This window comes from Rhinoderma darwinii, chromosome 1 (assembly GCF_050947455.1).
Source record: "Rhinoderma darwinii isolate aRhiDar2 chromosome 1, aRhiDar2.hap1, whole genome shotgun sequence".
Classification (NCBI taxonomy): domain Eukaryota; kingdom Metazoa; phylum Chordata; class Amphibia; order Anura; family Rhinodermatidae; genus Rhinoderma; species Rhinoderma darwinii.
The window spans coordinates 635,964,046-635,979,712 of record NC_134687.1 but is presented as its reverse complement, the minus strand read 5'-3'; the positions used below and the strand labels follow the sequence as shown (position 1 = coordinate 635,979,712).

General features: G+C 42.7%; 1 protein-coding gene across 1 annotated transcript in view; it reads left to right on the top strand.

The window, feature by feature from the left end:
• The window catches only part of LOC142693544 (oocyte zinc finger protein XlCOF7.1-like), a 37,419-nt gene extending 22,001 nt beyond the window's left edge, over positions 1-15,418 (top strand). The window contains exons 5-7 of the mRNA XM_075847608.1: positions 5,704-5,801; positions 5,968-6,079; positions 13,487-15,418. Coding sequence (XP_075703723.1) covers positions 5,704-5,801; positions 5,968-6,079; positions 13,487-14,193 — 917 coding nt within the window. The 3' untranslated portion in view covers positions 14,194-15,418. The remainder of the gene's footprint in view (positions 1-5,703; positions 5,802-5,967; positions 6,080-13,486) is intronic.
• The last annotated feature ends 249 nt before the right edge of the window (positions 15,419-15,667 follow it).

Genomic DNA, 15,667 nt, shown 5'->3' with positions numbered 1-15,667 from the left:
AGTGCAGTGTATTAGAGCTGTCAACTACTCACTGACAGCAAGCATAGTGGGTCCTGACTGTCAGGACCCACTAGGCTTCAGTAGGGCCCATGGGAGGGCTCAGAAGGAAAGGACTGTCAGGACCCACTAGGCTTCAGTAGATGGCATAGCCGGACGCCATTGTTTGGTGTCCGGTTGCCATAGCCACCATCGCCGGCCGCTATCGTGTAGCGGGCCGTCGATGGTGGTTTAACCCCTAAGAAGCCGCGATCGCTATAGAACGCGACTTTTAAGGGGTTAATCAGCGGGGACACAGCATCGGTCCCCGCTATAGGAGCTGCGGCAACTGCTGTACAAGACAGCAGCTGTCACAGCTCCTGTATGTGTCGGGAAGACGGCCGAAATGGCCGTTACTCTTGTGACGTACTATTCCGTCATGGAGCGCGAACGGGATGGTTTCCATGAAGGAATAGTATGTCACTGAGTGTTAAGGGGTTAAGGACCCCTAAGCGGATTCTTTCCTCCAATAAGTGGCCTAGGTAAATCCTAAATGAGGGAGTGGGGTCTTTTAATTTTCTATGTTTTCATTTAACCAAAAATCTCCCAGGCTTGTGGCGCATACAGATCTTAATCTTGTACCCCTACCGTGCCTTCCTAATCCGCCTCATGAATAATGATGTTATTATTGTTCCCAGATGTTATATTTCTTGAACATATCGTCTGGATAAATCACTTTTTTATTTCCTGGGTACACATGAGAAAATTTATATCATACAGGCTTTTCAAATCTTTTTTTCGACATGGGACTGAGTCGTCTAGAACATGTTCCATTGCTTGTGTCAAGATCTAGGGGCATGTGAACCCACTAGGCCGCTCTGCTGTAGAGGAATGGCAGCTGTCCAAATAAGTCTTTAGCACAAGAGTACCTGTAAGAGTCCAGACAGTAGCAGAGGCTTTGGCACGATTGGAGCTTGACGTGGCAGATGACGCCAGATGTGGCGAATAACACGACTCCAACTAAAGGCTTAGGCACATTAAACAACACAGCAACAGGTTACAGAGTATAGGAAGCAGGATACGGGAACGCTAGGACCCGGATATAACTAAGGGACTGTTTGCAGGACGGCTGCGGTCGTGTCCATCTGACGGTGGGGGATGGCAGCGGTCCACAGCCATTACAGCTTGTAGGAGAGAATAAAGTGGATTACAGGTTTGAAATTCCTTATTACTTGGGGGTGGAACACTTTTTGAGATCCCCACCCTGCAATTCCTGTAAGTTGAGGGAAGAGTTCTGCTCCTGAAAATTCATTCACATAAATACCCTGATTGTCCGTTTGTTGATAAAATCTTTTATAGCACCAAAGCTGTAAAAATCTTTGGGGCCAATAAAAAAAGTAATATGGCGGCACATGTCCACACCATGTCCATGCCAACATGAGATTTAATTGGTCCTCATCATGTGCCCATGGATGGGCCTCTGAATTTGTCCCTTAGCTATGTAGTTCTGCGGTATGCAGTGAAAGTGGTGCGAAGCTGTAGAGTCGGGCCATACATGTATGTCACCAGTGGGGGATGTGGGGGGGGCACCATACGTGACAAACTCTATAGATCGTGGCCATCTGCTTGGAGGACACATCAAGAGCACGTCATTTAAAAGGGGGACTTTTTTTATGTACCCTTTTTTTCTGATGTATTATATTTATTTTAGGGATCTAGGGGCACCACTAGAAAAATAACTAAGTTAAATAAAGGGAATATGGAATGTGGAATTCCATATGTGTAATATACAAAAATAAAACCCCCCCTTCATATGCTAAACCCTTGTGTCTGCAACGTATGGAAGAGGTGATAGTGGAGGAATCCCATTCCTTAATTCAGAACATTAAGGGCATTGTCAAGTCTAAAGGAAGGTGTTTAGGAAAAATCAAATTAGTACTTAGAATAGTCCATTAATATCAGATCAGTTGTGGCGATCAGCTGATTGAAGGGGCAGCGGCGCTCCAACAAGCGCCGAGTCCCCTACGATGTTTACCAGCCCCGGCTTCATACATTTTGTAGTGACTGTCCATGGTATTGCAACTCTGTCCCATTCACTCCAGAAAATTATCCTGCTCTTTTCACCTGCCAAATAAAGCAGTTAGTGGTGGAGAAAGCAGAGTCCTTAAGAGTTTCCATGGTGGTCACCCTGAGGAAAACTGTTTGTTCTGGGACTCATGACTTCATGTATCCCAGTAGTGAGGTGGACGTAGCGCAACTTGAGCCCTGCAGATGAAGATCCTGAGAACCTGAGATGATGCCCTTCCATTGCTAGACCTTTCTCTATCCTAATCTTCTGGATTTGTATCTTCCCTGGGTTGGTGGACAGATTCTCTCAACCTACCCATGGGGGTGTAGGCATGTGTATATATAAGGGGTTTTCCCAAGATCTGATTTCTTGGGGCCCCACCGATCACTAGAACGGGGGCTCCTGAACCCCTTGTTTCTCACTGCACAACCGCAGTGAGGATAAACTTGAATGCAGTGGGGGATGAGCATTTGCCCTTCTGCTCCGTTCATGTCTAAGGGGTGAGGTAAACTGCTAAGCGTGGTCTCAGTCAGGCCCCATGGAACGGCGGGGTGCATGCTTGCCCTCCGGCCTATCCTAGCTCCGCCTCACTGAGATTGTGCGGGACTTGTGTCCCAGCAGTGGGACCCCCAGGGACCCGAAGAATCTTCACCTCACAGCTTGGGATTTGAGTGACAGGTCTTGAGTATCAGGGGTTGTGTGATCTGGTATTTTCTACTGTACTATCTACCAAGAAGTAGCTACTGCCATACATTTACCTTAGTTAGGCTTCAACTTTTTCAAAGCGTTGATATCGAGTGGTTCTGTTATTCTTACAACTCTAGATCATCTTATAGGAAGAACGTCACAAAAATGTGAAGCCCAGTTGTATTTAAGTTCAGGACTTTAACTATAGACAGGTCCCATGTTGAAAGTGGAGAATGAAATGCCGGGCTGAGAATTTTAGCCCCTTTAGTCACTTAACGTACATCTATGTCATGGTTTGGGAAGGTGGCGGGATATGGAACGGACTCCACTCCTTATGCTGTGGTAGTCAGCTGTGTATTACAGCTGACACCTTGTTTCAACGACTAGGATTGGAGATAACTGATGCCGTTAAAAACAAAACTCATACTGCAGAAAATAAGCCCTCATATGTAAACGTAAAAATAAAAAAGACATGTCTCCTGGAAAGCGGGGAAGAAATAAGAAAATTAAAAAACAAATAATATATATACCACTCAGGGACGGCATCAGCACTCGGCAAACCCAGGCAAGTGCCGGGGCCCACTCCCATTGGGGGGACCCACTTGGGCCGCCAGGTGCTGACACTGCCATCCTGGCTCCTCCAGAAGTAGAATCCCCGGCCAGTGCGTTGCCAACGCTCTAGCTGGGGATTTTGCTTCTAGAGGAAGCCCCTGTCTAGGAGGCAGCGTAACTACCGATGTAGTAGTCATAGCAGCTGCTACGGGGCATGCGGCATGAGGGCACCTGTGTGCTCTGCCGCCACGGGCTCCACAATTCCCGGTGGCGCCGTTAGGAGCTACAATGGCTGTTACAGCGGTAGCGACGCCACATTCATTACTATCTGCGTCCTTAGGCCGCATTCGTCCTGCATCCTATCATGCGCAGGGACGGGATCCCTGCACAGGCTAGCATGATGACGTCACTGGATCACGCCGGCCTACGCAAGGATCCCGTCGACATTGATACGGTCCGTTCGTTCGTTGTGGGAACGGGGCCTATATTAGTAGGAAGTTTTATTAGTTTGAGGGTCGCTATATGGTGCTATCTACAGGAGGGGGTCACTATATGGTGCTATCTACATTACTGGGTGTTGCTAAATGGCGCTATTTACAGGAGGGGGGGCGCTATATTGCACCATCTACCGGGGGGGGCTATATGGTGCTGTCTACATTGGGGCTGGATGGCGCTGTCTACAGGGGGGGCTGGATGGCGCTATCTACAGGCGTGCTGTGTGGCACTACCGGGGAGGCTGCTGTGTGGGACTATCTACAGAGGGCACTAAATTTATTGGGGTACAATCTGGGAGCCTAACTTCTATATGGGGGCACAATGTGACGTTTTCTGCCAATTTACTGCTGCCGTGAGTTCCCCGCAAAGGGGCCGACTAAGTTTGTGTCGCCCAAGGACCCTCATAAACCAAGAGTTGGCCCTGATACCACTTACAGGTGAAATGGATAAGCTTTATTATCTTGCCACAATGGCGTCTGACCGGGGGAGGTAAATTAGGCAGCAAGTGACCCAGTCAGTCCATTCCTGAACTTGATGTGTTGGAAGTAGTAAAACTGGGCAAGTGTAAGGATCTCAGCGACTGACGAGGGACAAATTGTAAAGTCTGGACGACTGTGTCAGAGCATCTCCAAAATGGTATTGTGGGGTGTTCCCAGGATGCAGTGGTTGGTACCATATCAAAAGTGGGGATTGAAGGTATTGAGAGAAGTGTCTGATATAAAGACAGATATACAGTAATCGTGTATCCAGTCTAGGGATGCACGATGCATCAAAACTTGGATACCGTTATTTCATGGATTTCGATACTGAGCTGAGCGATACATCACAGCTTCGTATTGTAACACATGAATGTATGAGAGCGGGGCTACAGCTGTGTGACACAGTCATTGCCCCGCTCCTGAGTCCTGATAACAAGTGCGCGGGGTCAGGATGATGTGATGCGGCCGGCGCTACACTAATGCACACTGCAAAACACCCCCATGGTCTGTCCTCCGTGCCTGTGCCGCAGCTCATTAGTGCAGCGCCGGCCACATCACCTCATGCTGACCGCGCGTGCACTTGTTGTTAGGAGCGGGGCAATGACTGTATTACACAGCCGCAGCCCGCTCTATAACGATGGAGATCAGAGAAACCTCTTATCTCCGCCGCTATTCTCCTGAATGCTGTGATCAAAGATGACTGCAGCATTGAAGAGGAAGTGAGAGGGGGGATGCCCCTTGCATCGCGTCACAGGAATCCCTGTGACGCGATTGAGGGACATACCATATATGGGCAGACAGTCCAGGGTCCATTGAAGGACCCCAGGGCTGTCTTACCATATTTCCTGTTAGGGAATACTTAGGTATGTCCCAACAACTGCCTGTGTACTATCAGTACACAGGCTAATGTATTGTAATATAGATATATGCCAGTACATTAAAGTTTAAAAAATAAAGTAAAAACAAGGTGATATTAAATTTAAAAAAAATACACATACACCTTTTTTTACATTAAACATTAAAATAAGTCTCAATACATAAAATATACACACATTCAGTATTGGCGCGGCCGTAATAACCTGCACAACATTTTTTTTGCATCATTTATGATGTGTACGCTGTAAAAAAATAAAATAAAAACTGCTTTCTATCACTTATTGTGGGGCATGAGGTGTGATTAATTTAATCTCCATGTGCATCACATTAATAGTAATTAACCCCATTTATGTACCTCACACATTAACCCATTATGAATGAGAAACATGATGGGGTTAATTACTATTAATGTGAGGCATGTGGAGGTTAAATTCATCATCACACCTCATGCCTCACATTTTTTTAAATGTTGGCAAAGTATCGAAATCGCAATACTAAACGAAGTATCGGTATCGAAGTCCAAATTCTGGTATTGTGACATCCCTAATCCAGTCACTGTGTTTCCTACAGATGGATCCAGTAGGAGAAATCCACCAGAGAGATGTCCCAGTCCTCTGTATTCCCAGGACTGTCCAGAGGAAAATCACAATGTCCCAGAGAATCATCAGGTAGATGAAGCTGAGCCCTATACCAGATTTATATAGGGGGGTGTGAAGCTTTTTGGTCCTGCGGTCATCGATGTGGTCATAGATTTTGGTGGTTTCTTATGTTGATCTGTTAGATTCTTCGCACTCTCTGCTGTATTGTACTGAATTGTTACATATGTGAAATCAGGGGGAAGATCTGACTAATATTAAACTGGAGGGTGAAGAAGCAGAGCGGGTGAGGAGCGATCAACCATGTAAGAGTGAAGTGGAGGAGGAAATTCCAGGAGGTGTTACCACAGGTAAGTAATAATGAATTTAGAATGTGAATTGGGAGGTTTGTTATGGTGAGGTTCCTCCTTAGTTCTAAATTACAGTAAGGGCAGATACACACGAACGTTGCATTTTTGCGCGCGCAAACAACGCTGCGTTTTGCGCGCGCAAAAGCCATTTGACAGCTGCGTGTGTCATCCGTGTCTGATGCGCGGCTGTGTGATTTTCGCGCAGCCGCCATCATAGAGATGAGGCTAGTCGACGCCCGTCACTGTCCAAGGTGCTGAAAGAGCTAACTCTTTCAGCACCCTCGGCAGTGAATGCCGAACACAACATCGAAAAACCTGTTGAAAAAAAGAAAAAGTTCGTACTTACCGAGAACTTCCCGGCCGTTGACTTGGTGACGCGCCTCTCGACATCGGGCCCCACCTCCCTGGATGACGCGCCAGTCCATGTGACCACTGCAGCCTGTTCTTGGCCTGTGATTGGCTGGAGCTGTTACTTGGACTGAATTGTCATCCCGGGAGGTCAGACTGGAGGAAGACGCCGGGAGTTATCGGTAAGTCAGGACTTCGTTTTTTTTTACAGGTTCATGTTTATTGGGATCGGTAGTCACTGTCCATGGTGCTGAAACAGTTTAACTCTTTCAGCACCATGGACAGTGACTATCTCCTGACGTCGCGTACCGATAATTTTTTTGCCGGGTTCGGCCAAAACGAGTTTGGCCGAACCCGGTGAGGTTCGGTTCGCTTGTCCGGCTTCGCTCATCGCAAAGACACTCCGTTTGGATGTTCGGAAACAGAAAAGCACGTGGTGCTTTTCTGTTTACATTCATCCTTTTGACAGCTGGTGCGCTGTTTCAGTCGGTTCGCACGGAAGTGCTTCCGTGCAACCTGCGTGGTTTTCACGCACCCATTGACTTCAATGGGTGCGTGATGCGCGAAATACGCAGTTATTGAACCTGTCGCGCTTTTTGCGCAGCAGACAAACGCTGCGCAAAAAGCACGGACTGTCTGTACTGCCCCATAGACTTGTATTGGTCCATGCGTGCCGCGTGAAAACCACGCGGCCCGCACGGACCGAATACACGCTCGTGTGAATCCCCCTTACACTTCAGACAATGTGTTATACATAGTGCAGGACCTGAGGGAGCTGTGACTGCACATAGAAGTTCTCTACAAGGTGTTCTATGAATCCGGTCATGGACTAGGCTTAGTGTCACTTTTTTGGGTGGAACCAGCTGTGATTAACAGCTGCACTAACAGCCGGGATCTGAGAGAACTCAATTTAATCACTTAACTACTGAAATCAATGCTGATATTAGGCTTGCTTTGACACTTGTCTACCAGCCTTGGCACTAATAGGTTGCCTGTCTGTGTGACACTGACAGGCAATAATGCATTGGAATACTATGTATTCCAAAGCGTCATGTAAGCGATCACTTAATCGCCGTTACGAGTCCTAAAATTAGATTTATTAAAAATAAATTAAGCCCCTTTTTTCATTAACAATGTACTGATGTAGTTGTCTTTATCTTGACTTCTTCAATGATTTTTCAATGGCTTTTGTTGACTGATAACTTGCTGCAGCGTGATATCACACAAGATAAAGATGGCTACATCTGTATCTACTTTCTTGTTTTTTTTAAAACTTTAACATTAAATAAAAATGCTTATTTGGTATCACCGTAATTAGAACAACCTGTAGAATAAATTTACTTATTTACTTATCCTGCAAAAATGAGCCATATTATTGTCACGCCAAGAGAAAAATAAAGTTGTGGGTCTCGGAATGTGTTAAGTCACAAAATGTTTCTAAAAGTAATTATTGTGCAAAAGTATTAAAATATAAAATAAATTACAGATTTAGTATCGACAATCGACAAACCCACCTGGGAATAAAATACCGAAAATGACGTTTTGATGCATTTTTTTGGCTCTTTTTTTTTTTTTTCTGCCAAGACCAGAAATTGATTCAATAGGAAGGAAAATAGAAAGAAAAGATTGTTGCATTTAATTAAATTTCTTTCTTTATTCTATTTTTCTTTTTTTGACCACTGTTGTGTTTTTACTTATGATACAGTTTTTGTCACAGTATTTTAACTGCATGTATGATCGTGGCCCAAATATGTTTTAAAAAGAATTTAGATCTGGTGACGGTGTATGTCCATGAATTCAGCCTGGGATGTGTGCTTTATCTCGTTAACCCCTTCCCGCTCCTGGACGTACTATTAGGTCATGGCAGCTGTATCGTTCGCGCTCCATGACCTAATAATACGTCTCGGGAGTAACGGCCGTTTCGGCCGTCCTCCCGACACATACGGGAGCTGTGACAGCTGCTGTCTCGTACAGCAGCTGTCACAGCTCCTACAGCGGGGACCGATCGCTGTGTCCCCGCTGATTAACCCCTTAAAAGCCGCGTTCTATAGAGATCGCGGCTTTTTAGGGGTTAAGCTGCCATCGCCGGCCTGCTACACGATAGCCGACGGCGATGGTGACTATGGCAACCGGACACCGAACAATGGCGTCCGGCTATGCCATAGACGGAAGCCTAGTGGGTGCTGACAACGTCAGGACCCACTATGCTTGCTGTCAGTGAGTAGCTGACAGTTCTAATACACTGCACTACGCATGTAGTGCAGTGTATTAGAATAGCGATCAGGGCCTCCTGCCCTCAAGTCCCCTAGTGGGACAAAGTAATAAAGTTAAAAAAAGATGTGTAAAAATAAGAAAATAAAAGTTTTAAAAGTATTAAAAGTAAAAATCCCCCTTTTTACCTTATCAGTCATTTATTATTAATAAAAATATATAAACAAACAAACTATACATAATTGGTATCGCCGCGTCCGTAACGGCCTGAACTACAAAATTATTTTGTTATTTATTCCGCACGGTGAACGCCGTAAAAGAAAATAATAATAAACCGTATCACAATTGTTTGGTCACTTCACCTCCCAAAAAATGGAATAAAAAGAGATCAAAAAGTCGCATCTACCGAAAAATGATCGAAACTACAGTTCGTTACGCAAAAAATAAGTCCTCGCACGGCTTTATTGATTGAAAAATAAAAAAGTTCTGGCGCTTAGAATAAGGTAACACAAAAAGTGCAAACGCCATAAGACATAAAAGAAAACTATAAACATCTGGTATTGCCGTAATCGTATCGCCCCGCAGAATAAAGAGAATGTCATTTATAGCGCACGGTGAACGCTGTAAAAAAAATCGAATAAAAAAACAATAGCAGAATTGCTGTTTTTTAGTCACCACGCCACCTAAATATAGAATAATAACTGATCAAAAAGCCGCATGCACCCCAAGAAAACTACAATGGATTCCTCAAGGGGTCTAGTTTCCAAATTGGGGTCACTTTTGGGGGTTTTCCACTGCTTTGGCACCACAAGACCTCTTCAAACCGGACATGGTGCCTAATAAAAAAGAGGCCTCAAAATCCACTAGGTGCTCCTTTGCTTCGGAGGCCGGTGCTTCAGTCCATTACCGCCCGAGGGCCACATGTGCGATATTTCTCAAAACTGCAGAATCGGGGCAATACGTATTAAGTTGCGTTTCACTGATAAATCCTTTTGTGTTGTAAAAAAAAATGGTATAAAGAGGATTTTCTGACAAAAAAAAAATGTAAACTTCACCTCTACTTTGCTCTAAATTTCTGTGAAACACCTAAAGGGTTCATAAACTTTCTAAATGCTGTTGTGAATACTTTGAGGGGTCTAGTTTCTAAAATGGGGTGTTTCATAGGGGTTTCTAATATATGGGCCCCTCAAAGCAACTTCAGAACTGAACTGTAACCTAAAAAAATAAATAAATGAAGCAATACTTCGCTTCTCACATTATACTGATAATGAGCCGTGCCCACCCCGAGATGACCCCAGTTTTGACCGTTTGTATAAACGGAGACCCCTATTAGACCGTTTCAGTGCCCGGTTTTCCCAAGCATAAACCCCCGAGAAGTGTGTTTCTCATGATGAGTCCCTGGTACATTTTAAAGGGAGGGTTCAATTCCGCGAGTACCTGCCGGGTAATTGGGCAAGGTATGGCGTGAAGATGTATAAGCTGTGCGAGAGTGCATCAGGCTATACCTACAGGCTTAGGATATATGAAGGAAAGGCCACCCCCAAACCAGACTGCATCCTGGACTACAATAGGTACATGGGAGGGATGGACTTGTCAGATCAAATCCTAAAGCCCTACAGCGCCATGCGGTGTAGTATAAGAAGCTGGCCGTGCACATCATACAGATGGCATTGTACAATGGGTACGTGCTACGTCGATGTGCAGGCCAGACGGGAACTTTCCTGGAATTTCAAGAGGTGATTATCAAGAACCTAATCTTTAGGGACCAAGAAGGGGGGGCACCCAGTTCTTCTGGAAGCGGGGCCACACGCATCGTACCAGGGCGGCAACACTTTGCAGGAGAAGTTCCCCAAACTGGCAAGAAGGGAAAAAGTAAAAGACGTGCAAAGTCTGCTATAAGCGGGCGATAAGGGATGACACAATATATCAATGTGACACTTGTCCCGAATAACCAGATCTCTGTATAAAAGAGTGTTTTAAAATTTATCATACATCCCTTGGTTTATAATTTACCCCAATTTTACTTACCCTGATATACTCCGCACAGCTTATCCCCCCTCGTCTTTCCCCTCTGAGCCCTGCTGTGTGCTCAGGCAGCTGATAACAGCCACATGTAGGGTATTGCCATACCCGGGAGAACCCACATTACAGTTCATGGGGTGTAGGTCTCCGGTAAAAATGCTCACTACACCTCTAGATGAATGCCTTAAGGGTGTAGTTTTTAAAACGGGGTCACTTCTTGTGGGTTTCAACTGTACTGGTACCTCAGGTGCTTCTGCATACATGACTTCGCACTAGAAAATCCCCAGTAGGCCAAACGGTGGTCCTTTCCTTCTGAGCCCTCCCATGGGCCCAAACGGCAGTTTATCACCACAAATGGGGTATTGCGGCACTCAGAACAAATTGCACAACAGAATGGGGTATTTTGTTTCTTGTGAAAATAAGACATTTTCAGCCAAAACTACATATTATTTGAAAAAAATAATTTTGTTTTCATTCCCAGCCCAATTCAAATAAGTTCTGTGAAAAAACTATGGGGTCTAAATGGTTAGATTACCCATAAATGAATTCCTTGAGGGGTGTAGTTTCCAAAATGGGGTCATTTGTGGTTGGTTTCTATTGGTTTGATACCTCTGGGGCTCTGCAAATGCGACATGGCACCCGAAAACCAATCCAGCAAAATCTGGACTCCAACAAACACATAGCGCTCCTTTCTTTCTGAGCCCTCCCATGGGCCCAAACGGCAGTTTATCACCACAAATGGGGTATTGCCACACTAAGGACAAATTGGGCAACAAAATGGGGTATTTTGTTTGCTATGAAAATAAGAAATTTTGATCACAAATTACATTTTATTGGAAAAAATTACATTTTTTTCATTTCACAGCCCAATTCAAATACGTGCTGTGAAAAAACTGTGCGGTCAAAATGGTAACAACAACCATAAATGAATTCCTTGAGGGCTGTAGTTTCCAAAATTGGGTCACTGTTGGGGGATTCCTACTGTTTTGGCACCTCAACACCTCTTCAAAACTGGCATGCTGCCTAAAATATATTCTAATAAAAAAAGAGGCCTCAAAATGCACTAGGTGCTTCTTTGGTTCTAGGGCTTGTGTTTTATTCCACGAGCGCAGTAGAGCCACATGTGGGACATTTCTAAAAACTGCAGAATCTGGACAATACATATTTAGTAGTGTTTCTCTGGTAAAACCTTCTGTGTTACAGAAAAAAAAATGAATAAAATTGAAATTCAGCAAGAAAAATGAAATTTGCAAATTTCACCTCCACTTTGCTTTAATTCCTGTGAAATGCCTGAAGGGTTAAAAAACTTTCTAAATGCTATTTTGAATACTTTGAGGGGTCTAGTTTTTAAAATGGGGTGTTTTATCATGGTTTCTAATACATAGGCCCCTCAAAGCCACTTCAGAACTCAAGAGGTACCTTTAAAAAAAAAGGCTTTTTAAATTTTCTTAAAAATATGAGAAATTGCTGTTTATGTTCTAAGCCTTGTAACGTCCAAGAAAAATAAAAGAATGTTCAAAAAACGATGCCAATCTAAAGTAGACATATGGGGAATGTGAACTAGTAACTATTTTGGGTGGTATAACCGTCTGTTTTACAAGCCGATGCATTTAAATTCTGAAAAATGCACTTTTTCAAAATTTTCTCTACATTTTTCAATTTTTCACCAGTAAACACTGAATATATCGACCAAATTTTACCACGAACATGAAGCCCAATGTATAAAAGAGTATCCGGCACACCAATATAGAAAAAAAGGTATTTTTTTATTTTGTTTTTGTTTCTAATGCCAGTGGCTCGTCAATTCAGTTGCCCAGCACGGCTCAGTGCCTGATGAAGGTCACCTAGACCGAAACGTCGCACTCTGCCACTGGCATTAGAAACAAAAACAAAATAAAAAAATACCTTTTTTTCTATATTGGTGTGCCGGATACTCTTTTATATTTATGTTTGGGTTGGGCCCCTATCCGTGCAAAACCTCACCCTTCCACGTATCTGGTGCTATCTGAACCTTTACACAAATGAAGCCCAATGTGTCACGAGAAAACAATCTCAGAATCGCTTGGGTAGGTTTAAGCATTCCGACGTTATTACCACATAAAGTGAAATATGTCAGATTTGAAAAATGGGCTCTGAGCCTTAAGGCCAAAACTAGGCTGCGTCCTTAAGGGGTTAAAGGCAGACTGTGGCCAAGATTTGATTGTCTTTTAAAGCTGTGTTCACACATAGGGGCCATGGTGTGACTGATGTGGACGAAAATTGCGCTGACCACTGCGGCTGTTAAACAAAAAAAAAAATTCATTTATTTTGCGGGTAAAACAGTTGTGGAAAAAAAAAATGCACATCCAGTAACAATCAATTTTAAATCCTTGTTATTTTGAGGTAAACCACTTTTCATAAGTCTGATGCCTAATTAGAATTAAAGGGCCTAAAGTGTTGGCAGAGGACAGGCTCGATTGCCAGATGGGCTTGTGCGTTTCAGATTTATTATTTTTCATCAAGTCTAGGTTTATGTAATAAAAGTGGTCACTGAATGTGGTCACCAGAATCCTGATAAAATATATCAAGGACAGAGATTTATAAGGCTGGAATCACTCATGCAGTTTTTTTATGCCGTTTTTTTTTTTGTTTTTCTTATCCAAAGTCATTAGTGAATTTAAAAGCAATAGGTAGGACTTGTATTTCTCCTTGATGCCTTGTCCACTTCTGCGTTTGGCTAAAAAGAAAATGACCTAAAAAACAGCCTGTGTGTTTCTTCATGTTAAAAATTTATCATCATCGTGGTTTTAAATTAAAAAAAGTACAAAATCTATTTTATTCCAACAGACAATCCCAGTAAGAACTGTAAAAGAAGCTTGATGTTATCTGTAAATTATAAAGTAGAAGATGAAGATTTCATGCAGCAGTCTACATCAGAAAACCTTCACAGTACAGATCTATCATATAATTCCCTAAATCAGGATCCTTCTCCTGACCATTCGCAAATTGTTATGACAAGTTCAAGTCAGAAAGGGGGTAAAAGTTTTCAATGTGGTGAGCAGTTTACAAAAAGCCCAGGTTGTTTTAAGCACAGAAGAATTCACACAGTGGAGAAGCCGTACTCCTGTTCAGAATGTGGGAAATGTTTTATGCATAAGTCACGTCTTGTTGTACATGAGAGAATTCACTCAGGAGAGAAACTATATTCCTGTTCAGAATGTGGGAAATGTTTTATACAGAAGTCACGTCTTGTTGCACATGAGAGAAGTCACACAGGAGAGAGGCCTTTTTCATGTTCAATATGTGGCAAATGTTTTATACATAAATCAAATCTTGTTAAACATCAGAGAATTCACACAGGGGAGAAGTTGAGTTCATGTTCGGAATGTGGGAAATATTTTATAAATAAATCCGATCTAGTTGCACATGAGAGAATTCACACAGGAGAGAAGCCGTATTCATGTTCAGAATGTGGGAAATGCTTTACAAATAAATCACATCTTGTTAGACATGAGAGAATTCACACAGGAAAGACTCCATATTCATGTTCATAATGTGAGAAATATTTTATAAATAAATCAGATCTAGTTGCTCATGAGAGAATTCACACCGGAGAGAAACCATATTCATGTTCAGAATGTGGGAAATGCTTTACAAATAAATCGCGTCTTGTTAGACATGAGAGAATTCACACAGGAGAGGAGCCATATACCTGTTAAGAATGTGGGAAGTGTTTTATTACTAAAGCCAGGCTAAGTTTTCATCCGAGAAGTCATACAGCAGAGAAGAATTTTTTTGTTTTAAAAGGAGATACAATATTGAATTTCAGCACGGAATTCACATAGAGAAGAAACCATATTCTTGCTTGGAATGTGGGAGATTATATAATAGCAAAACAAGATTAAAACATCATTTTTTGGGTGGAATTAGTCTGTATCCGCCAAGCACCCAAATTATATTTACTTGAAGTCATCTGTGACTGAGATTCATGGGGGGAAAGTATTGTGTGTGTATATAACAAAGGAGAAGAGCCTTGATTAATGTCAAACCAGAGAAGCCGAATTGTCACCATGAACCTTGCTTCCTATTACTGTATTCATAAAGTCATCCACTCTGCAGGAGAATCCGGAGTGGCATAGTTCATGATGAAACTGTAGTCTTGTTTTCTTCAAGGACACACAATGTAGTTTTTATTTGTACAGCAAATTTGCAGTGATATGCGGCAATAGTGGCGGAAGCTACCTGTAGGTTTTGTAAAGAATTTCTGGGGTTCTTAGAGATGTCTCTCAGCATCTTGCATTCTACTCTGACTGATCTTGTTGACACGGACTGGTCGGGGCCAAATGGCAGTTGACTGAAATTTCCCCTTGTGGAAGGATTGACATCCAATAGTTTGGCCATCTTCCCTTTCAAAACTTTATAGGCACCTAAATCTTATCTGAAAGCTCTAAATTTCGGCATGGTGCTATTACGCATTTTTCCTAAGACCTCTTTAAGAGAATATTCACTCACACCAGATTTGCTGCAGAAATGTCTGTGACTGTCCCCTTCATCTGAATGGGACTTGCAGAATCTATGTGCATGCTGCAGAAACAACCCCACTCAGATGTATAGAACAGATTTTCAGTTGCAGAAATTTCTGCTACAAATCTGCCACATGTAAATATACCCTAACATTGTTTTAACCATTTGTACCAAATCGGATTCTAATTTTAGGTCTTTTAGGTAGTGATAAATATACTTTTAATTTTTTCTTTTAATAAATTATTTCAAAGTTAATTTGTTGGAGTTTTTTTTGTTCAATTCCATCATCGTTCTCTTTTTATACTGTTCGAATAAAGATCAAATACTTATATATTCCTATATGTTTAAAGAACAAAAAATTATACAGGGGACGAATTTAGGCACTGCAGGCTCTATAAGGCTGGAAATACACAGCATATTTTTGGTTAAAGTTTTTTAAGCCACTTTTTTTTTTTACCAAAGCCAGGAGTGGAAAAATATTCAGGAAGAACTTCTACTGCTTCT